Source organism: Coffea arabica, chromosome 8c (assembly GCF_036785885.1).
Source record: "Coffea arabica cultivar ET-39 chromosome 8c, Coffea Arabica ET-39 HiFi, whole genome shotgun sequence".
Classification (NCBI taxonomy): Eukaryota; Viridiplantae; Streptophyta; class Magnoliopsida; order Gentianales; family Rubiaceae; genus Coffea; species Coffea arabica.
The window spans coordinates 7,494,825-7,519,086 of NC_092325.1; the positions used below are offsets into that span (position 1 = coordinate 7,494,825).

Sequence of the window (24,262 nt, forward strand, 5' to 3'; positions counted from 1 at the left end):
GTCAAAACTCACACGCACGACTGCCGTGGGGTTTTGTGCCCAAGGCCACGGGTAAACCTCTGTAGCCATGCTGGAAAAACGCACGACAGTGCCCCTCATGGCTAGCACGTTCTGCAACTTCACGTGCACACTTGAGCCCCTCTTAAATGAGATGAGATAATAGATTGATAGTCTTTAATTTCTAATTGAAATGACTATATGGTCCCATCCCATTTTTAAATTCTGAAGATAATAGAGTGCATTTGTAGTCTATCAGTAACTTCTATTTCCCCTTTTCTCCCCATTCAAATTTAAATTTTGCATAATTATCGTTCATCAAAACTAATAGTATATATAAACTGTCAGTGCAAGAAAGATTAATTCTAACTCAATATATTCTGGTGTCCACAGCATGATTCCCATGACCATAAACCAAACTCCTTGGAAAAAGATGATAAGAGACCTTATGAAATTTTGCGAGAAACTCTTGGGGTAAACTATGCATAAGAGGGTAGTGAGAAATGAGACAAGTCTGACAATTTGAAGAAGCCAGTGATATTGGCCTTCCAGACCAATGTGATCAGCAGGGTGGAGATTAAATAGGAGAAACTGCTGGCCAAAGGAAACGGCTCCAAGCATTTGCGAAAGGCCATATTGAGCTGGAGGCTGAATTTTGCTAGGATAATGCAGAGAAGTGCATACATAAAGAAAGTCAAGGATATATTTGAGTGCTCAAAGCTGTGAAGATGGTTTGATGGAATAGTGCCATCCGGGTCCAACGGTTGGTGCCTTTTTGGACCAATGAAGAGATCCATGGATATTGAGGCAATGCAGCCTCCCATGATGAAGAAAAGTTCCAAGTACCTGATTTTTGAAGTTGGAAACCATGGCGAAGGTGTGTAGGATTTTGGATGGAGACAGTGAAGTCACATGGTTAAGTAAATTCCAGAGCCCAACTAGAAAGAAGCCGAATCCATGTCCACATGTCCCACCAATTTGCCCATCTTGTTATCCCGCTTTGGTTTGCCTTGCTATTTGTGCTGCTTGGTTGATAGCTTGCTTGGTTTGTGTGTTTTGTCCTACCAGAAAAGGAAATATGGAGGGTATAGGAGATGAAGAAAAGAATGGATCTCTACAAGTTAGAGAGGAAAAAATAATGTGAAGGCAAGGATAGGATAGTTGGGATGGTTTATAAAGAAGGGGATGGAGTAGGTGAACAAGTAATATGTGCGATCGTATGGAATTATTATATTTTTTATAAGATTTGATGTATACTTATATTACATTTTTTTACACACAAATTTTGTTTATGTGCATCAAAATCTTGTAAGAGATGTATTTACTCTATCTATTTAATGTTGTAAGAAATACGATAAATAGACATAATCGTAACGCATCATAACCACCTCTATTCGTGCAGCGGGTGGAGTTGAGGGGGGGGGCGGGAGATTTGAAATATATGTCATTTTTCAAGGTCTTCAAATTTCAAAAATATGTCATTTTTCAAGGTCTTCGTGCTACTATTTCTTCTTTGAGTGGAAAGCTTTTGAACATTTTGGGGTACTTGTGACTGCAGCTTGCTTAATTAGGAAATGAGATTGAGCAAGGAAGAGTTGACCAGGAACCGTTTGGCTGTTTTTTTCAAGTCAGTTGGCAATTTTTATTCTTTAGGGTTGAATAGGGCCAATTTGCTGCCTGGAGAACAAAATTGACAACTAAAAGTCATAATTGTCCTTCTTTTTTGCATTATCTTATCACAAGACATGTTGAAATAATGAAACAAAATCAAAGCATAGCCAAAAAAAAAAAAAAAAGTTGACAAGAAAGAAGAACAAATGATTCAATTATCATACTGGCTAACTAATCATGCTAGGAAACGTGACAAAGTTTACTAAGGATAAATTAACTAAATTCTGGTTTACATTTCTTAAAATTTGACACTGAAATTTGTAACAGTTTAATTGCATGTCAAGTTCTCTCGCCAGTCCAACTATCTAGATTTCACAAACTAAAGTGTCATTGCGCTAGTCTTTTGCAATCTGTCAGTCAATGGACCAAAGCAGAATGAATTGAAGAGTTTAGGTTACAAAATATCCTAAATAGAAATTCAAGTCACAAAGTGAAAATTGGTGTAAAATTTAAACGTGCGGCATGAAATTCAAGCCCTTAAATACTATCAAGAACTACACGGGTTTTTTTTTTCTAGATTTTGAGGAAGTGATTTTACACTCGCATAAAGTATGATTGGTTTCTTCACCATAGAACCATCAGCTTGCATAAAGTATGATTGGTGAATTAAAATAATTTCTTCTTTCTTATTTTTCTTTCAATTTATCTAATTTTTAATATTTATTTTTAAGATTTAAAATAATTATTGATTCAAAACTATTTATGGAAGCAAAGATATGGTTTTTATAAAATAATAAGCAAAAACTTTTTTCTATTTTTTTGGATTGCTTTAGAGTTAATAAAATAAAAATATGTTCTTTTTTTAATGCAACATGGCCTCACTAAGGGCATTTTCGGCATTAAGGGGGTTTTTGTTAAATGTTTGATCATTCAAAGGGTGAGACCGTTATTTGGACAAATTATAGGGATTAATTGGTAATATGGTCAAACCTCAGAGGAGGTAAATGTAATTAACCTTTTTTTTTTTTTTGGTTCAGATGGAATCATAGAAGGCAAAGATATTGCCAATTAAATCACCAGAAAACTTTTCTTTTTGGGCCCCATAACAAAAGTAAACTCATGATGGTAATGCTGAAGAGGTATAATCTTCTCAAAGTTAAGAGTGATACTGAATCAAGTAACTCGACTTGAACTCAAAAGCTACTCGGTCTACAACTCGATTCGAGCTCGTTTTGATCGAGTTCCAAGCTACTCGTTTGATCTCATGAGTCGAGTTCAAGTTACAATATTTTGTACTCGAAAACTCGACGAGTCTAATCGAGATTTTTATAATACATATTTTAAAATTTTTTATATTTATTATTGTGAAATATCAATAATATCCTTTATCTAAAATTATATGTAAAATATTAATTTTTATTATGTGATATTGATTAGACTCAAATAGGCTCGACTAAACTCGATTACACTCAAATAGATTTGATTGAACTTTATTTAACTCGATTAGATTCAATTTAACTCGAACTCGAGTTCAGAAAACTGAAATCGAGTTCGAGCTCCATCTCGACTTTTACAAGTTTGATGAGCTCGAGCTCAATTATTTACCTCATTGAAGAAGAGTAACAAATGACCCCGTCGCTAGCCACTTCAACACAGCAAAAGACAACAATTACAATGCAAGGGTAAGTTTCTAATTCATCTGCAAATGAAAATCTATCTCCATAGACACGACTCGGTTTCCAAATCAAGTCTCGTTAGTTACTCCCACGTTGAACCCTTGTCACTTCTATTCAATGTTAGTTCATGTGTTAGGACACATCTTTCAATCTGTTACACCAATACTTGCATACAGTTAGCGCAGTTAACTAGAAAGCAATGTAGATAATAATGGCAAAAGCAGCAGGAAAAGAAAGCTTAAAACTGTTATATACTGCACATAGCAGCCATCAGATATATCAGAGTTCCTTTCTGAAGGCTGTCATTCTTTGCTCTTTTTTCCCCTTTTGAGCAAAATAAGTAATAAATTCAGGTTCACTAACAGTATTACACACTTGAGACAATACCATATACGTCCCAAAAATTCCGCAACATGCCAAGATATTTCAGTAAGTAGGAAATTTTGGATCCACATCATGGGCCCATGATTGAATGCCACCTATTATGTCCTTGGCAGATGAAAATCCCATTTTGTGGAGGTATTCAACAGCTCGTTGTGACTCATTACCTCTTCGACATACAACATACAGGGATGCATTCGAATCAGCGCTATTCTTGCTCTCGTCCTTTTTCATCAACGCTGAAGATATTTCATGCAATCTTGCTTCCAGACTCGGGAAGGGTATGTTGATGGAGTTGGGAAGTGAAACAATCTTATAGTGATGAGCAGGCCTTACATCTACCAGCACATGTGGTTCTCCTTTAACAACTCTCTCATGGTACTCCTTGCTGCTAATTCTGGCATCCACTGGAAGCAGGCTCAACTTCAGAGGAGCCTGCAATCAATTGAATATTGTCATTAGGAGCTTAGATTCAGACTACTTCACTGGCAAATCTCTTCATAGTGTAAGATCTGAATATTGAAGCTAACAATTAGAAAATAAACTTTTCATAAAGATTTTACCAAATGATCACCAATATTCATCTTAAGTGATCCATAATGATGTAGAATGCAATTTTCCAAAATAAGGAAGACATGATTTCATGACGGATTATCAGGCTGGAGCTAAAGTTTTAACTTAGCAGCTCCAGTTCTCTATTTATACGTGCCATACTTCAAGTTTACCCTATTCATCACAGAATAAAGTCATGATATAAGAGAGACACACCGTTGAGAAGGGAGTCTGAGTAAAGCGTTCATAGTCAAACTCTTGAAACTGCTTTTCAGTCAGAGGTGCATTTTCACCACAAGCTTCACATTGCAATGACCTTCCTCTAATCTTCACCTGGTAAACAAATATGGCATCATATGAATACTGGTTGGAATCCCAAAAAAATTGAATAATGGCCACAATACAGAAACACTGGAGCTACTATCAATTTCCAATTTTTGTCTATTTATTAGCCTCTGAAGATGCACAAATTTTGTGATAACGTAATATTAATAGACACTGCAATCTAGAGAATAGCTTCCCCATCAGTCTCAATGCTTAAGACTGCAGCACTAGAAAAACAGTTCCTATAACATCTATCCAGACCAAGAATTGTCTTCATTCTGTTATTATCTTATAGGAGCTACAATTATATAGTCCTCCAAACTCATAAAACTCAATTTGTCCAGTCCGAGCAAGAAACTTCAGACACAAGGTGATAGCACAACTAATAGGTCCAGATAGGTAATAATTGTACATATTGCTGGCAAAAAAGTTTGTCACAATATGTAACTGACACTAAAAACAAAAAAAAAAAAAACCATGCACATCAGAGGCTGAATAGACATCAAAGACCAAAAACATACTATACGAATCTGGCCTGAAATTGCATCTAACAGAAGCATCCGTCCCGAGAATGGATCACCAACAGCACTTCCAATCTTTATAGCCTCCAAGGCTTGAAGACACCCAATAATACCAGGCACTGTGAATAACGGCACAAACAAATGAAGAAAACTGATGGTCTATTCACAACTGGACTGAATGTCCACTTAGGGGAAGCACGAGTGTAATATATTCTAGACTAACTTACCTACACCTAGAACTCCACTATCAGCACATCTTTGACATGCTGTTGTAGGTGGTGGAGTTGGAAATAAGCATCTGTAACATGGCCCACCATTATAGTTGTATACCGTTAGCTACATAAACAATTGAAGAGTGTTAGTATGATATGCCCAAGGAATGAGTTGACATCAACATGAATTAGTATGTGAGTTGTACCTGCCCTTCAAGTCCAAGTGCAGCTCCAGATACAAGAGGCTATCACAAATAAGAAGTCAGTGGTCAATATACTTGCATATAATCACATTATGCTGTGATCTCAGATTTGCAAATAAAATCCTTGTGAGGTAGTCATAAAATCCAGCAAAGACACCAATGCAATTGAAACCACGCGTTTAAATAGCATCTGAGATCTAAATACCAAAAGGTGGTAGAATTTGCTTGAAGAAATGCATCAGAAAAATTTGTCTTCTTTGAGTAATCCCTAAACGTAGTGTAAGATATTTTTGAACGCTTATAATATTCACTTGCATAAAACATCAAACTGAAAGGAAATGTTCAAAGAAAAATTACCATAAGATATTAACCTTTGCAGGATATCAGTGGCAAAGATAAACAAGCATTTGTACCTTTCCCAAAACAACACAGCAATCATTGATCAGGTAACGGCTTGGAACATTATCTGTTGCATCTACGACTATGTCATATCTATTGTTCAGTAAAAGTCAAGAAAATCATGATTTTCACCACAATGGATTACACAAATCAACAGAAAAAATGGATAACCATGTATGATGTATGAAAAGTGTTTATAAGTCAACTTTATATATGTCCCCTTTGTGTATGTGTGTGTGTGTGTGTGTGTGTGTGTATCAACCAAGCACTAAACAAGGATACTTTCTCACAATCCCTAATGCATTTGTCGCACGAAATGCTTCTTTGTGCTCCACAATTTCAACAGTTGAATTAATCCTGAGATTAAGATAGTTAAGAACAGCTATATGACACAAACTCCTCCAAGGTCCAAATACACAATAGACGTTAGCAGGACAATGCAGTTTAACATCAGAGGAAAAAATTCAATGCAAAGCAACATACGCACGACAAGCAGCGGCAGCAGACTCCACCTTCGGCCTTCCAATATAAGCTTCAGTATGAATAATCTGAACCACATAAAAATGAAATCAGCATCATTATCAGATCTGGTTGCAATAGAAATAAACAACTAGCTTAAACTTTTGTAGGCCAACAAAGTTATTCAAATTTACCTGCCTATGGAGATTGTTAAGTTCAACCACATCATGGTCAACAATACCTATACGACCTGCAAAGTTTGGTCATGATCAAATCAACTGCAACTCATAACTGAAAAAATTAATCTTTATTCAATTTCAGGCACGAACATTTCTTTCCAGAGAAAATTAGTAAAAGGAGACGCAGTTTTGGACTATTTGTCATATAGGGCATATGAACAAACTTTCGTATACATGTACAACAAAGTGTATTACGACTGTGTACAAATGGCCCTCATGAGAAAGTAGCATTAAAGCTCCAAGGGTACCATTTTCAAATGCACCCCTGTTTTTCTTCAAAGAAATTTAGAAGCGGGTGGGGGTGACCATCAATGAAGCCCCTTAACTATTCGCCAAAATTCAGTGCTGATACAGCCATAAACATCTTACCAAAACCACAAGCCGCAAGATATAACAGCGCAGGTGAACCAAGTCCTCCAGCTCCAATAACTAACACTGTTGATTTCAAGAGATTTGCCTGCGCTGCAACCAATCAAACAACCAAGCAAAACTATCAAAGAAATCCCAGCAAAGATATGACTACACTACCGTCGTTTCTCTCCTCCTTCCCAAAGCTTACCTTGGACTCCAAATGCAGGGAGCAAGAGTTGTCGGCTGTATCTGTAAATCATATCCGAAGCCAATCCATGTCCAGAGTCAAAACTACCGTTCTCTGACGGCAAAATTAAACACGAACTCGAACCATTTGAATTCACCGCATCCTCTTCTGTTTTTCTGCAATTATTCTCGTCACAATTAAGTTGTTGGAGCTGAGCTTCCAGATCTGATATCTGTCGCTCTATTTCGTCCTTTGAGGTTCGCAGAGACTCGATTTGACGTAGAATTTCAGAAGCTTGTGGCCTTCCATTAGACTCCATACCCGCCTGCAGAGTTTGGAAATTTTTTGAAGATGATCAAATTTTTTGTATGAATTCTTGAAGTCTTCTGAGCATTATATCAAACAAGTGGAAGGCAATTCCGAAAAACTCCTATTTTGGACATTGATTGGAGAGTGGGGAATCCCGGACGTATGTTTTGACAGATAGCGAAGTGTGTATAGATAAGATAGCAATAAGATAGCAAAATATGGAAGCTGGGTCCTGTCACTGTCTAAGCACTGATTTTGTCCATCAACAGAAATAGTAGTGCTGTTCATTCCAAGGGTTTTGGGGTTAAGAGTGACTGGAGGGGAAGTCCTCTACTATTTTGCTTTCTCTAAAAAACCCTTCCTTTTATTTATTTGGGTTAATTACACTGAGACCTCTTATAAATTTGGATGATTTATATTTTACTACCCACAAGTTTTTAAATATGCCCATCTTTGATGTTTCTTGACTGGAATAGAATCAGCTTAGGTTCCATTTGTTTGTATTGTTTCTCAAAAGCAGTGTTCCTACAAAATGTTTAGAATTTTAGTTGGTAAAATGCCCCATAATTCATCAAAATTTTTCAAAGTCTCATATAGCTCACGATGTTATTTTTTCCATCAATTGATGAAACTCATAACATGTGCGCGTCGCGTGGTATAAATGAAGTTTGCAATTAAAATTGACCAAATTCAGCATAATTTCGTCACTCCATCGATGAAAGACAATATAATGTGTTAAATGAATGTTAGAAAAGTTTAATGACCATAGCTACAATCAGTTGTGAAGACATGATTTTTAGGTAGGGAGAAAAACTTTTAAGTAATAAACTTGCTATTCGATGAGTGTCATTTATAGAATTATATAGATTGTAGCGTATTTGTTTTTTGTTTCTGATTTTTGCTTGATTATCTAGTCTTAAATTAAGTTTCTTTATCAACAAGGTCATCCTTAATGAAAGATGATTTTGTGGTAACAATGATAGCAATAAATTATATTAAATAGAACAAGGAAATTTTGTATAAATAAGAATTAACCTTTGCACTTTAGCCTTGTATACATGCTACTTAATTTTAGTTTGAACTTGAACTTCTCTTTTTGCACAAGTGATATGCATTATAGGTTGCTAGTAAATACACTATCAATGTGTACAAAATTAATCCATTAAATAAAGGATCAAAAGATGCTTTGATATAACTACTCATTTTTCTATCTTCTCTTTCTTACCATTCTAAGGGAAAAAATGTTAAAAATATATCTTGACTGCCTCTAATTTCAAATTCTTAAGAATAATTATATCTAAAAGTCTAGAGCCAAAAGTACCCAAACAGCATAAGTGATTAGCTATAAATGCTCATTCTACACGTTTATGAGCAGACATTTAAGAGTATATACAATTTTTAACATTATCGATTTCAAATAAAAGAGTGTGCATAAGTACATTTAATAGATCAACATAAAAAATATAAAGACGAAATAAGGTGCGCACAACTATGAAGAGATTTTGCTTGAGTCAATAGATGATAGTCTAAGAGAGGGCAAGATGCAAGGCTAAAACATGTATAAGAAGTTAAATGCTGTAGATTTGCTAACTAAATAGCAATAGAAAAACATAAATAAAGAGCTCGACTTTATTCGGATTACTTGTTTTTCAAATACAAGACTACAATAATACTTTAAAAATACCATCGACAATACTCTAGGTGCAGTATCAAATTACATAAATAAAAATAACAAATCTTGCCACCTCTTTCTTCTTCTATCATTGCCTACAATTGCCACCACCTTTCCCCTTCTCTCTCCTCCACCGCCACCACTGCCCCTCTCCCCTCCCTTTGCCTCTTCCTCCCCCTTCTTCCTCCTTCCTCCTTCCTCCTTCCTTCTCTACCCTCTTCCTCTTTCTCCCTTTCACGGCTTCCTTCTCCTCTTCCCTCCCATCCCTCTCCTTCCCTGCAACATCTCTCCCTCTCTAGTGGCAATCGCGACTAGATCTGTTCACGACCACCACTAAATTGTGAGGTGAGGTTTTTGAGAAATAAATAGTGAGTTTTTGTTGCCTCCTCTTAAAAAAGGCTATTGGCCATTATTTCTAGTTCATTATCCCATTAATTTGTTTGTTCCCAATAAGCTAGCAAGTTAGACATCATAATTGATACTATTTCCCGAAGACATTTCCTTCCCTTAGTTTAATTTCCTATTCTATTCAATGTCATCTAGCTCTTTATGCCATGTATTTCAACTAATTAATCAATCTCATACAATTGCTTCATAATGACCATTATATCTCAAAGATTAAGGGCCTTTCTTTAATTTCTTCCTTCCCCACCTTTTGCCTTTTTAACAAACTAATAGACAGAGCTATTCAAACCAATCGAAAAAAAAATTAATTGTCGATTACCATACAACAAACACCAACTTCTTCCTTCCAATCTCATACAACTCTCTTTGTTATAGTTCTTGTAGTGAGTTTAGAAAAAATTTTATGCAATGACATATAGACATGTTGAAATCCTTATTTAACCTAATGCTTGCTAATTTAACAAAATAATGCTACATGAAAGGATTTTTGTTTGGATAGTTATTTATAATCCTTCTACACTACAAGAAAATTGGTTATCAGTGACAACTTTTCTCTGTGACGAAAAAAAGTTGTCACATAAGTGGATCCTTTATTGACGACTTTCTAACTCGTCACAAACCTCTAATGGGAGCCAACTCATTTGTGATGACTTAGAAAAAGCAAGAGCGCTGGAGTGTTTAGAACACACAATACTGACGACATTAAGAACATCATCACTATTGCTTGGCCTATTTACGGACGACTTTTTGTTGTCGTCACTGATCACTAAAAAAAAAAATTATTAGTGACAACATTTTGTAATGATGACAATAAGTCGTCACAAAAGGAGCTTCTTTAGTCGCGACACCTAAAGTTGTCACAATTGCATCAAAGCAACTAAATGTTTAGTGATGACCCGTTATTTTCGTCACAAACTACACTACAAGAAATATGGTCATTAGTGACAACATTTTTTAGTGACGACAAAAGTCGTCACAAAACGTGGTTGTTTAGTGACGACAAGGAAAGTTGTCATAATTGCTCAAAGCAACTAAGTCTTCAGTGACGACCTTGAAAAAGTTGTCACTAAAATGATCTATATAGTGACAACTTCTAATATCGTCACTGTCACTCTACCGATTTGGATTTAGTGACAAGAATTAATCGTCACTGTTTAAAGTACTTATTTCTAAGTCACTTTCATTAATTCTACTGTGCCACCCTAACTTTTGCGATTTAGCCCCAAATGTTGTAAAAAATTCCATTAATTCCATTATGATACCTTAACTTTTACAATTTAGCCCCATATGTAGTGTACCGATTTCTTTAATTTTATTATTACTCCCTAACTTTTGTAATTTAGCTCCATATGTAATTCACCAATTTCATTAATTCTACTATGGCACTCTAACTTTTGCAATTTAACCCCCATATGTAATACATCAATTTTATTATTTCTATTATGGCACCCTAGCTTTTACAATTTAGCCCTTATTTTTTTATTAGGAAATTGCGAATGGTATCTTGATAAACTATGCATAAATATTTTATAATTTTCTCAAACTTAAGTAATAATTTGTTATAAACTCTAAAGATATATCTTTCATTACAATAGTTATAAGGCAGGTAGGTCTTTTTATCAATGGAATAAGAAATTTATGCCAGATTTATCCTTTGTACTACATGCCAAGAAGTATTAGCAAAGGAATAGCAAAGTACTACAAAGTAATTAACAAAATAGCCTTCAGGGAGTGTAGTTTATGGGCAAATGAGCATTATCTATTCAAAGTACCAACTTTTTATGGGCATTTTACTTTCAAACATATAATTTATGATAAATTTATAAATGTTTGTAAGTAAAATTCAAAAAGTGTTACACTGATTTCTTACAAAACGAAAACTGGCAGGTTATCTTTTCAACATAAATTAAATTTTTTTAAAAAAAGAAATGGCCCATAAAGTATTAACTCTTTGTGGGTTTCCTCCATTACATGAACAAATATTCTACTCTTTATGGGCATTTCACTCTGAATTATTTAATTTATGTTAAATACATAAATGTTTGTAAGTAAAATTCAAAAAGTGTTGCACTAATATTTTTATGAAAGGGAAACTGGTAGGTTTTGTATTTAACATACATTAAATATGTGAAAGCAAAAAAAAAAAAAAAATTACCCATAAATCTATGTCTTGCAAATCTATACTAGTAAAATAGTTTCAAACAAAATTAAACATTAAAATAAACTGTAATTTATACACATTAAAATATCTGTAATTTATACACATTTTGCAACTACTACTTTGTGTTTTCTCTGTAATGAATTTTTTAACTATTGAGAACTTAAGTTTTGTCTTGCAAATCTATACTAATACAATAGTTTTAAACAAAATTAAACATTAAAATAAATGTTTGAAAAAGAACAAAAGTACATTTATCACTTGCAGTAATGTAACAAAATTTTCTCAACCATTATCAATATTTTCACAAAAGTATTAAAAACTAGCAATTGACAATATTAAAAACTAGCAATTTAATTAGTGACGACTTTTCTTGTCATTATAATCTTGAATAAATTAGTGATAACATTATGTCATCACTAAATTTTCTTTGATTTTGACTTAACAATAATGTCTTATTAATAGCATTTGATTATTTTTAATGAAAGTCTGTTATAACCATAGAATTTGACTTTCGTTATTTTCAATTAATGATGTACTTTAGTGCTGCAATTATAAAAAATTGCAGGGCTAAAATATTTGCAAATTATAAAAGTATATTTTCACTTATATGCAATTAACAAATTTTGCCACCTATATTGATGAAAATTTGTGTTTTTGTACTAAAAAATAAAGAATAATACTATAGCAATAAAATCTATGCTTCAAACCAAATTAAAAATAAAAAAAGCATGATGATTGGTCTCAAATGTTGGGAAAATGATTATTTTTATTGAAACTATGTTATAACCATATAATTTGAGTTTAATTATTTTCAATTACATGATGTTCTTTAGTGCTGTAATTATAAAAAATTAGTATAAAATATTAGCAAATTATAAAAGTACATTGGGTAAAGTACATAAAACCCCCTTGTGGTTAAGGAAATTGACACGAAACCTCCTCATTGTTTAGAAACTCCCACTTAACCTCCCTGTGTTTTGGACTTGTTTGGATTTTACCTGCTAACCGGCTGATGAGCCGGTAATAATATGAAATATCAAAAATACCCTCATATATAATATGTGAAAAGTTACAGATGCAATGAGTCAATTCTTTAAGTCCGGGAAAGCCTTTGAGGAATGTCAGCTTGGATCCATCAACTGTGATTGACTTTCCCTGTCCCTTGGGGGCTGGAAGAATGTTTTCACTTGAGAATGAATTTCACAGATTGAAAGTCTTTCGCTGATGAATTTTCCTCTCCAAGACCAAGATAATCTTCATGTGGAGCTTGTAGGAGTTTCAGGCCAAGAGTGTGAGGACCAATCCGATGCTGGTTCTGACAATATTCGTAAAATTCAACCTTCTTTTGGATTGATTTCTGTACCAGTTCTCAGTGAAGGAAAGTCATGGTCCTGCAAGCTGGAAATTAGATGGAATCGCCCCAAACCTGTTATGCTGTATGTGTCATTGGGTTACAATCCTTGTAGCAGTGAAACTAGCTCACAAAAAGTTCATGTGCACAAAAACTTGGAGATTGAAGGGAAGACTGCTCTGATAATCAACCATAGGTATATGTTGCCTTTTAGGCAGGACCCTCTTTTGCCATCTATGATTAAAGCAACTGGGGATTTTGATCTGACACCAATACTGCCTTTGAAGATTGGAACAGTGTGTTTGAGATGGAGGAGACATTCTGGCGACAAAGAACAATCTGGTCCTTGCACTACAGAAGTTTTGACAAAACAGAGGCTTCCGGATGTATATGTGGAGCAACCCCCAATAATTGTGAGTTTAGAGTGTCCTGCACATGCCATTCTTGGAGACCCTTTTACATTTCCCATTAGAATTCATAATCGAACCGAACTGCTCCAGGAGATTAAATACTCACTTACAGATTCACAAAGTTTTGTGTTGTCTGGGTCTCATAATGACACAATTTTTGTTCTTCCCAAATCCGAGCATATACTGAGTTTCAAGCTTGTTCCTCTGGCCTCGGGTTCACAACAGCTACCTCGAGTTTCTGTAACCTCCGTCAGATATAGTGCTGGCTTTCAGCCCTCAATTGCTTCATCTTTTGTTTTTGTTTTCCCATCTAAGCCTCAGTTTAGGCTGAGTGATACAACAGATACAAGATTAGGGTCTGTTGCAGTTTGATAGATTCATGTACTCCTAGTTTGAAAGTCCTCAATGGATTAGGTTGAAATGGGTCTGGAGGTGGTTATTCAATCTGTTCAATATAATCAGCCTTGCGCAGAGCATTCGAGAGATACGAGAAAATTTTGCCCGCTTCTGGGTCTTCGTTTTGCATCTCTGTCGAAATTTTTCATTTGCAGATCTACAACTATGGTGGGTGCAAGCTTGGAAGAGACATGGAGGACAAAATTGGAATGAAATGAGTTTCTGCTAAACACAAGTTACCATTAAGTCGCGTAAATATCACTCGCTAGCTCCCCAGCCGGTTAGCAGGTAAAATCCAAACAAGTCCAAAGCACAGGGGGGTTAAGTGGGAGTTTCTAAACAATGAGGAGGTTTCGTGTCAATTCCCTTAACCACAGGGGGGTTTTATGTACTTTACCCAAGTACATTTTCAATTATATGAAATTAACAAATTTTGCCACCTATGTTGATGAATTTTTTTTTTTTGCTAAAAAATAAAGAATAATACTATAGCATTAAAATCTATGGTTCAAACCATATTACAAATCCAGAAAAAAAACATGATTTTTTGTATCAAATGGAGGGAAAATGAGTGAAGTCAAAATTTTGATCAAATCATAGTGAAAGTGCCGCGCCACAAAAATAATATCCAAAGCAAAGCAAAGACCAAAGCAGCGGAACACATTCTAAAAACAAAAGCAACAAAACACTTGGTCTGAGTTAAAGCAACGGAACACTTGAGCAACACAAACTTTCACCGAGCTAAAATAAACAAGCTTCTGCACTGAACACAAAACAGAGCTTCCGCACCGCACCTGATACCTTCACCCACACAACAAATCCGTTCTCTGGCTTCTCACTAGGCTGTCCAGCATTAAAGGGCAAGGTTTTCATTGGAAAGGTTCCTTTTTCTCTCTCCTATACATTTTCCCCAATTTTTCCAAATCCCTAATATTCTACAATATTTTTTGCAAATTTCTGCCCAAAATCTTTTAGCAGCTCTTGATTATTAGATGCTATCATAGCTCTCCTTTTTTTTTCCAATCTTTTGCCCCCTCTATTTATGTCGAGGAAGAAAAGGGGGACGTCAGCAGGGGAACGAAGGAAAAGACTAAAGTTTCATTTGGGGGCTGGTGATTGAGGAAGTGAAACCAGAAACAGAGAAAGGTCTTGGCCTAGAGGGGACACAAAGAAAATACAGAGCAACAGTCGCTCATCGGCCATCACAGCGCGCAATCTCCATAGCTGCCGTCACTCTGCTCTCATCCAATTTCCGACGCCTCCAAGTTCCGCCACGGCACCTCCATTTCGTGCGCCGCCTAGCTGCCTGACGCATCTCCCCTTCCCGCACGGCCTTTCTCTCTCACTGTCGCTCCTCGATTTCATGTTGCCACCCACCACTGGAGCCCAGCTCCAGCGCGGCTACCATGGCAGCTACAGCCGCCTGATCATTCGCACCTTCCTTCGACCATCACCATCGCCTGCAGACTTCGCCAAGCAAACGCTGTAAGCCGTCTGCCTTCTTTGAATTTTAGTTTTCCATTTTTAATATGAACATTGAAAAATCTCAAAGCATGTTTGCCGTGCGTTTGTTGAGTGCCAACTTCATGTTGATTGCTAACGATTTTAGATTGTATGCTATTGTATGTTGTTTGGACTGAAATCTCTTGTGTTTTGACAAATTTTGAGGGGCTAATTACAGTCCCAATTGAGCAAAAATTATTGGATCCTTCTATGCCCATGTACTGTTTGTTAAAATGCCCGAGTGAAGGTCTAAATAGAAGATTGATGCCTAATCTGCTTGGGGAAGACGATCGTTTGCTTAAATTTACAATTCCGGTCATTCCATTTTCTTTTTTGTAATTTAGCCCCAGAGTTCCTGAACTTCGTAATTCGACCCTAAAACATCCATAATTCATTCAGTTAAGTCCCTATTTGGTTGCATTTGAACCCCTCTAAGAATATCATTTTCAACTGAATACCAATGCTTCATGTCTCTTATGCATATATCAATAATAGCAAACATGTGATTGTAGAGCAAAATGAAGGAGTTACAGCTAAAAGCTCATTGTGGTAATAGCAAGCCCAAAATTTCTGCCCAAAATTTCTGCCCAAAATCCCTAATATTTTTTGCTCATAATCCCTTCAGTAAGTAATTGAACCTCAATAAGATTTTAAGGTCACCAGACATATTTTTAAAGTAAAACTTGTTCTTTAGCTTCCCTAATGCAGCAGAAAAAAAAGACAAATTTGGCATGTTACAGCCATGGTTTTCCTTTAATGGTGGGTTTTATTTTTTAATTGGGTAATTGAGTTATGTATTTTTTGCAGGAAATCTGCCTAGGAAATATTCAACCTTTGAATGGTTCAATTGGTTCATCCAGGAATTTTCAGCTGTTCGATCTGGTCGAATGCAAACTCAGAGAAGACTAAAAGTCTATGAAACTTGGTGAAAGCCAGCGAAGAAATTGACTAGAAACCAGTCTAGTTTGGCCGAAATCCCTTCAGTAAGTAATTGAACCTCAATAAGATTTTAAGGTCACCAGACATATTTTTAAAGTAAAACTTGTTCTTTAGCTTCCCTAATGCAGCAGAAAAAGAAGACAAATTTGGCATGTTACAGCCATGGTTTTCCTTTAATGGTGGGTTTTATTTTTTAATTGGGTAATTGAGTTATGTATTTTTTGCAGGAAATCTGCCTAGGAAATATTCAACCTTTGAATGGTTCAATTGGTTCATCCAGGAATTTTCAGCTGTTCGATCTGGTCGAATGCAAACTCAGAGAAGACTAAAAGTCTATGAAATTTGGTGAAAGCCAGCGAAGAAATTGACTAGAAACCAGTCTAGTTTGGCCGAGGTTTTCTATTGGTGCCCTCGATTATATTTGTTCTCTTTTGATGGAGTCCTTGATTTATTTGATTTCTTTTTGTGTTGCTTTTGCATACTAGCTGCTTGTCAGGGGGTCTGGAACTAAGGCATGGGCAAAAAGAGTGATAGACTGATAATGATTGATGGTGTTTGCAAGGCTTCTGGAAATAGATCTAAGGCTTTGATTGGCCCAATCTATGGGATTTATTCATAAACTGGGCACTAACATTTTGATTCCCCCACTAGGGTTATCTCTATTTATACTGCCCAAACCAAAGGCATATCCCAGACTCCATTTTCTTATTGCCTGATATCTGTTCCTTTTGATGCTTTCCTCGCCCACCTTCCTTTCCGCCTTCTGCCTCTCCTGTTCTTGCTCTGTCTTTTCCCTCCTATAGGAACATGTTGATTGCTAGTGGCCATCCATAGTTTTCTTGATTGAAAAATAGGTTTATAAATTTGGCCTCTTGAAATTGTATTTTAATTTGTTTTAGAGTTTTTGCTTGAAAATCAGAAAAGGCATCAGGGGTTATGCCTGAGTTTGGGCATCAGAGATTCACCAACAATGGTGAATCTTGGTGTTTTTTTAGCAATACATTACATACAACATTTCCAGAATGTATGATGCTTTTTTTTTTGGTCAAAAGTCAACTTCATATATGTAACACAGTATCATTCAATGTCTAATGCTGGATATTGGAAAGATATGTATCAAACATTTCAAACTGGAGGAGCTACTTGTTCATCTTATTATGTCAAAAAAAAAAAAAATTCTCCAGATATACTTTTCTGATTGTATCTCAAGGTTCAGGGTGGGAAAAATGACATTTAAAATAGAAAACAGAAGAAAGAAAACATAACTCTAGTAAGTTGACTGTGTGAGTTATTTTACATCTGAACATGTGAATAAATTTCTGCTGCGAATCAGTTTCCTAGCCTTAAATGAACCGACACATGAGATAGATGAAAATATCTTCTAGAAATTATTATTGCTTCAATCAAACTCACATACTTTAATGTCTCGCTCTCTCTCTCTCTAGAATTAAATCTGAAGACTTAATTCCTACCACTAATTATACAAGACATTAGTGGCTTACCATATAATTGGGGATATTCTTGATAAACAGGGTTGGTGACAAAAGCACTGGACGTTTTCTCCCAGTTGCATTTCAGACCAGATATAAGGAGGTTCTTGTAAAGGCACATACTGCTGCATCTGGAGCGGTGCTAAGATTGCAAATAGCTCCTGTTCTTGGTAGGAAAAGGAAACCAATTGAGTGGTCTGAGTTTCAGGTACTGTTCTTTCTTACCATTATTCAGGCTTTGCTTTTTATATTTGTGCTTTACTCTTCTATTATTTCTGCGTTGGGCAACTTCCCTTTACCATGTAGTGTGCTGTTAGCTAGCAAAATCAGCCTATGAAATTGATTATTCATGTTATGGCTTTATCTTTTGTTTGCCAAACTTTTGCATGTATACTGTGGCTGCAGATTCTATTTAGCTTGTTGCCTTACTAATGCATTTGTACTTGAGATGGTTGATTTTTGCTAAAAATGTGTTTTACACCTTGGATCCCATTGCTGGTATTTGAGGAGTTTAAATTTAGTTCGTATTACATTGCATTTGTTTTCTATATAATGTGGCGGTCATATTCTTTATGGTAGGATAAAGGGCTGCAACAATATGGATAGGAGTTGGATGGCTATTAAGAACTACCTAGACCCCAAGTATTTAGATGGAGTTGATGAATTTATTAAGTTTGCTTTTCTAGGCAAGGATCCTAATTGTAAACTGCCATGTCCTTGCAAAGTATGCAATAATTTTGAGGATCAAACTAAGGAAGTCATGGCCAATCACTTGTGTCGAGGAATTGTTGATAGTTATACTAGGTGGATACATCATGGCGAAGGGTTTGAATCTGATGATGAGAATGATGACATAGAAATAAATGACAACGATAGTGACTTTGACAGTATGGAGGAGCTGTTAAATGATGTAGGAGTTGCTAACTTTGGTGAGAGTTTGAGACATTCACCGGAACTTGATACGGGTGCTTGTACCGAGAAAGAAGGAGAAGCAAGTAGGTTTCTCAGATTATTATCGGAGGCTGAAAAATCTGTATACCCGGGCTGTGAAAAGTATTCAAAACTCTCGTTTATTGTCCATATCCTCCACTTGAAAACAATGAATCGGTGGATAATGATGAGGCAATTGGATGACAATTTTATTGATAATGATGAGGAAATTGAGCAACAATTCAATTCTGAGGATGAAAATGAACAATTTGTACAAATCGATGACTATGAATCAGATTAAACAATGTTGTTCATTGAATTTCTTAATCAAATTTTTTCTTGGGCATTTTTTCTGTAGTTTATGATATGTTGTCATGGCTGCTTGTGTTGTTTACGATTTTGGTGGTGCTTGCGTTATATGATTATGTAGATAGATGGCTGGACCGGGGAAAAAGGGAAAATTTACTTTACGACAAAGTCAGGATGTTGGGCGAGGAAATGTGGAGCAAACTGAAGAAAATGTAAGCTGTCAGGTAAAGAAACAAGAGTCATTTCCAGATATTTTCTTTTTTCCTAAACTAGCAATTATCATCCTAAACTAGTTACTATTGATAAGCGCATTCTTATGTTATTGTAGCAAGCTAGTGAACCAAAAAATAGTGCAATTCCCAAGACAAGCAATGTCACTGAACCTGTATTAACAAAAAAGTCTTCTAGGATCCGTCTATTTGATGAATCTGAGGTTAGTTATTATTTTTTTCAATCTGCCATTTAGATAAACTGGTTTATGACAAAGCAATTGATTCAACTTTTACATGTCGCTGTATAATGGTGGCTTAAATTGCTGGATTATAGATTCCTAGTGCATCCTCTGCTAGAGAAAATGTTACAAGAAATTCAGGTATACAAGCTGAGAGTAGACAGATTGCTGAAAAATCTTCAGGCAATGGAATGACATCACAAGAAGTTGCTGGGATGCAAACTAATGGAACTCCTACTTCACAGCATGTTGGATCTAATCAAGCTATTGGTTGTGAAAGCAATGAAACTGAAAGTATGCAAGACCTTGAGTCAAACGGTTCAAGTATGTCAGTTTTACGTGTAATTCTACTCTAATTAACTAATTACTGCCATGGCTGCTATTGTTAGCACTTATGGTCTTGTTTACTTTGTATCTACTAGACCAAGTGACGTTAAAAAGAAAAAGAGGATATACGCGTAATATTGCACTATCAAATGAAAAGAAAGCTGGAAAAAAGGTGAACATTACTGTTTCTGAAATAAGTGGAAGACTAGTTGGAGAAGGTGCTCAGCGATACATTCAGAGGCAAGCTGCGTTATTCGAAAGTATGGCAAGTGGAAAGCACCTAAATGGGGCAAGCTTCCTAAAGATGATAGAGATCAACTGCTAAGAATTACTAATGTAAGAATCTGCTATCATAGTATTTTTTGGTTTTCTAGACGTAATTTAAATTAGTCCATTAATTTTTTCTGATTTTGATATGTCCTTCTATTTTTAATTCAGAACAGTTTCACTTATGATGGAGGAGAGCATGTGAAACCAGCTTTAATTAAGCAATTAAATTCACAGTATAGAAGTCGACGTTATAATTTTCACATGCTATTCAAAAAATGTGGCTCTAAGGAGGAAGCTCTTGCACGTCGACCAGAATATGTGGAAGAATCAGATTGGATTTACCTTTGCGATTACTATTGTAGTCCAGAATTCAAGGTATGTGTAGCACATACTTGTTAATTTGCTTTATACTTTGCCAATGTCTCTTTTTTATCTAGATCTGAGATAGAATTGACAATTGTAGGCCTTAAGTGAGCGAAATAAGCTGAACAGATCAAAGCAGCAAACTGCCCATACAGCTGGAACAAAATCATTTTTACGTCATAAGGATGACCGGGTCAGTAAACGTGTAAAGTAGTTCATTTATGATATGTGGTTGGGTTATTTAACCTGTTTTGCTAATAGGAATCTAAGGAGGGAATGACAGTTGGACCAATTAAACTTTATGACATGACACATTTTAATCGAAAGAAGAATGCTATGGTTGACGAGACATCAGCTGAAAAACTGGTAAGAAAAATATCACTTTCAACTGAATACCAATGCTTCATGTCTCTTATGCATATATCAATAATAGCAAACCTGTGATTGTAGAGTAAAATGAAGGAGTTACATCTAGAAGCTCAATCTAGTGGTGTAAATCGAACCGAAGAAGACATCTGTATTGAGGTGACTGGGCGTATAACTGGATATGTACATGGTCGTGGACCCTCCAAGGCTAGTTTAATTACACAAAAACTTGCAGAGATAGAAGAATTCAAGAAAAGGGCAGAACAAGCTGAGAAACGATCAGTTGAATTGGAAGTTCAAGTCCAATCTCAACAGCAGCTGATGCAAAGGCTTGAGAATCAACAAGCTGAAATGCAAAACCAGCAGCTTGAAATGCAGGAACTCCTTAAGGCTTTACGAGCAGAATTGCAGTCCAAGAACCAAGGCAATGGAAATGCATCTGGTAGTAATAGCTGGTAATGCATCCTTCTCATACGAATAGTTGAATTACAATACTAATGTGAATTGTTGCTATTCTGATCCTTTAACTTAATGATTCTGGGGCTGATGTTATGCATCATTGTGGACTGTTTTTGATAATAGCATTTTTTGGGGCTGATGTGACCTGTTTTTGGGTAACTTGTGGTCACTGTGGACTGTTTTTTGGTAATAGTTGGTAATAGTATTTTTTGGGGCTGATGTTATGCATCATTGCGGACTATTTTTTGTTATAGTTGTGTAGTTTATGGTTATGGTTATGGCTGATCTGTAGTTTTTGGTAACTTGTGGTCACTGTGGACTGTTTTAGGGTAATAGCTGGTAATAACATTTTTTGGGGCTGATGTTATGCATCATTGTGGACTGTTTTTTGTTATGGTTGTGTAGTTTATGGTTATGGTTGTGGCTGATGTGTAGTTTTTGGTAACTTATGGTCATTGTGGACTGTTTTTTGGTAATAGCTAGTAATAACATTTTTTGGGGCAGATGTTATCCATCATTGTGGACTATTTTTTGTTATGGTTGTGTAGTTTATGGTTATGGTTATGGGACTGATGGTTGTGTAATAACATTTTTTGGGGCTGATGTTATGCATCATTGTTATCTGAACTTATTCTTTGGGAAATATCTAGGTATCATGTATATAGTGCTGTTAGTTTATCAATAGAAAGGTAAAAATCTGATTGTTCATCTGCAATAGTATATTATTTCCAAGTACAAGCGACAGACCATGCATGGATAGCAATCTTCTTTTTGCCTATGTAGTGACTTGAAAGAAATGAATATAATGCAAAGGGGGCGTTTGTGAACTTTGATTGGTTTCACCTGTTTAGATGGTCTTCACTTTCACATTGCGAGGCAAATAGCTTATTCTCTTTGCACAGTTTAATCCTACAGAGGCATCGTTTCCTTCATGATTTATGAAACATAAACTCCTAAAATCAAAGAGGGCTAGTACCTCCTGTATTCACACCTCGTACAATAAGTTGTTTTCTGTGTTTTAATATATAAACAACCAAAAGCATAAAGATTAAACAATAATTACTGTGGGAGTCCAATTTAATTGTTCAATAAGTTGAGCTATTTAAAGAAGAAGAAAGAAAATAAAAAAAAAACTGTTTTAGAGAGCTCTTTAGTTGAGCTATGCACTGTTGTATTTGTATAGATTGGACTGTGATTTCTAACTTCTTGCTGGTGTTGTAATATGTGGGCCCAAATTATATGAGATTCTTAATGAATTGTAATTTTTGTCTTAATAATCTAAGTCTCATTACTTGTTCTTTATTATTGTACTCCTCCCCTTACCTACTTCTTTTACTCTTTTATGACAGATAAATGCTATTCATACTAGCTTTTGGAAGATATCTATGGTTATGGTTGAAGAATGTTTAAGACAAAATTGCCTTTTGCTCATGGAGTGGTTCATTTAGATGTTCTTCAATTTCTTAAACTGTGATTGCTTTTATAAATGTATCTTATGTACAATGATATTTTGGACAAATGTTATTTTTGTAGGCATTAGTTGGGTAATGTACACTTGAATTTGGCATTTGAGAATGCTATATTATTACCTTGTACTCTAATGCAAATACTTTTGGTTATCAATCGTTCATGTTTATTTGTATGGTTTGTTTAAAATCAATGATTTAGCAATGATTACAGGCCAAATTATGACTATTAAGCTATTGAGAAATTATCTAATGACAAAAAAAAGTTATCACAAAATAGAAAATAAAAACTCCTTGTCACAACAGAGACTGTCACTAAATCTAAGCTAAATTTGTGACGACAATTATTGTCAGTAAAATAGTTATATACAATGGCTTTCGGTGCTTTTTAGTGACGACGTTAAGTAGAGCATTTTTGACAAAAGGTCAATTCGTCAATAAAACACTTCCGGATTGTCGTCACTAATGACAACTATTTAGTGACGACATTTTAGGTCGTCACTAAATAGTTGTCATTAGTGACGACAATCTGAAAATGTTTTATTGACGACTTGATCTTTTGTCAAAAATGCTCTATTTAAGGTCGTCACTAATGAGAACTATTTAGTGTCACTGTTTACTTTTACCGATGGGGATTTAGTGACGACTTTGTGACGATCAAAAAGTCGTCAATAAAAGATATTTGTGACGATATTTGTATGTTCTGTGATGACTTTGTGTTGTCACTGATGAACAATTTTCTTGTAGTGTCTATTATAACAAAATCATGCACAATGAAAACATATAGGTCTCTCATGAACAAGAAAATTTTTCTTGTGCTCTCAATATCGTTCATCACTGATCAAAATAAATACCAAAATGAAGATTTGTACATGGTTGTCATTCTGATGCTTATTTTTTCTTTTAGCATTAAACATTTATTACTTCTATATTTTTTTTGACAAGGGAACCTACAACTGCTACGCGAAAATGCGCACTGAATAAATCCTACTCCGTGCAATAGCCCATCAATCACATGGAGGAATAAGATACACTAGGCAATCTCTATGCGATGAACGGATATCCTAGTAGAAGTTCGAATCCAAGTTAGCAGAAAAACATGACACCAACTCTACTATCTTGACCAAGTCAAGGAACTTATTTTTACTTTTATTTGCTCCTACCATTTATTTGCTCTTGGTTGGGCATGTGTGCGCGTGGTTTATTCCTCCTAGTTCTCTCTCACACGAGCAAAGCCAATCCCAAAAAAACAAGAACTACAAGTAGCCAAATCAAACAATCTTAAACAAGACTAGTTTAAATTTGAAATAGAAGGTTATTTGAGTTTGTTTGAATAGGAGGTTATTTGAAATATTTATTTGAAATTTATGATGTGAGATAAAAAAAATGATTAAAAATTATGTGTATGATGTAAGCAAAACAAAAATTTGAATTTTTTTTTTTGATATCCAAACACACCAATCTGTTTTGAATTATATTACGATCCATTATTCTTTTCACTCAAGAATTAATGGATCCTAATATAACTATTGATAGTTTAGTCAACAATGCTACTTCCATAGGCAATGAAACT

At 35.3% G+C, this 24,262-nt stretch overlaps 2 protein-coding genes, 1 long non-coding RNA gene and 1 pseudogene across 3 annotated transcripts; 2 read left to right on the plus strand and 2 right to left on the minus strand.

Moving 5' to 3' along the window:
* Window positions 1–321: 321 nt before the first annotated feature.
* Window positions 322–1,363, minus strand: LOC113705750 (uncharacterized; annotated as a pseudogene).
* A 2,147-nt stretch (window positions 1,364–3,510) lies between these two features.
* LOC113706857 (adenylyltransferase and sulfurtransferase MOCS3-like) lies at window positions 3,511–7,581 on the minus strand. The gene is made up of 11 exons (XM_027228886.2): window positions 7,134–7,581; window positions 6,944–7,036; window positions 6,530–6,585; window positions 6,360–6,424; window positions 6,159–6,233; window positions 5,891–5,969; window positions 5,481–5,519; window positions 5,290–5,398; window positions 5,063–5,181; window positions 4,434–4,550; window positions 3,511–4,100 (listed from the first exon to the last, which is right to left on the minus strand). The coding sequence occupies exons 1-11, from the start codon at window positions 7,429–7,431 to the stop codon at window positions 3,711–3,713; spliced, it is 1,440 nt and encodes a 479-aa protein (XP_027084687.1). The 5' UTR covers window positions 7,432–7,581; the 3' UTR covers window positions 3,511–3,710.
* A 12,634-nt stretch (window positions 7,582–20,215) lies between these two features.
* Window positions 20,216–20,608, plus strand: LOC140013874 (uncharacterized). The gene is made up of 2 exons (XR_011820720.1): window positions 20,216–20,410; window positions 20,499–20,608. It is a non-coding gene; the product is annotated as an uncharacterized lncRNA (long non-coding RNA).
* A 34-nt stretch (window positions 20,609–20,642) lies between these two features.
* Window positions 20,643–22,640, plus strand: LOC140013873 (uncharacterized). Its single transcript, XM_072064088.1, has 3 exons — window positions 20,643–20,764; window positions 20,849–21,219; window positions 22,573–22,640. Coding segments are annotated over exons 1-3 (462 nt in total). The 5' UTR covers window positions 20,643–20,674; the 3' UTR covers window positions 22,574–22,640.
* Window positions 22,641–24,262: the final 1,622 nt, after the last annotated feature.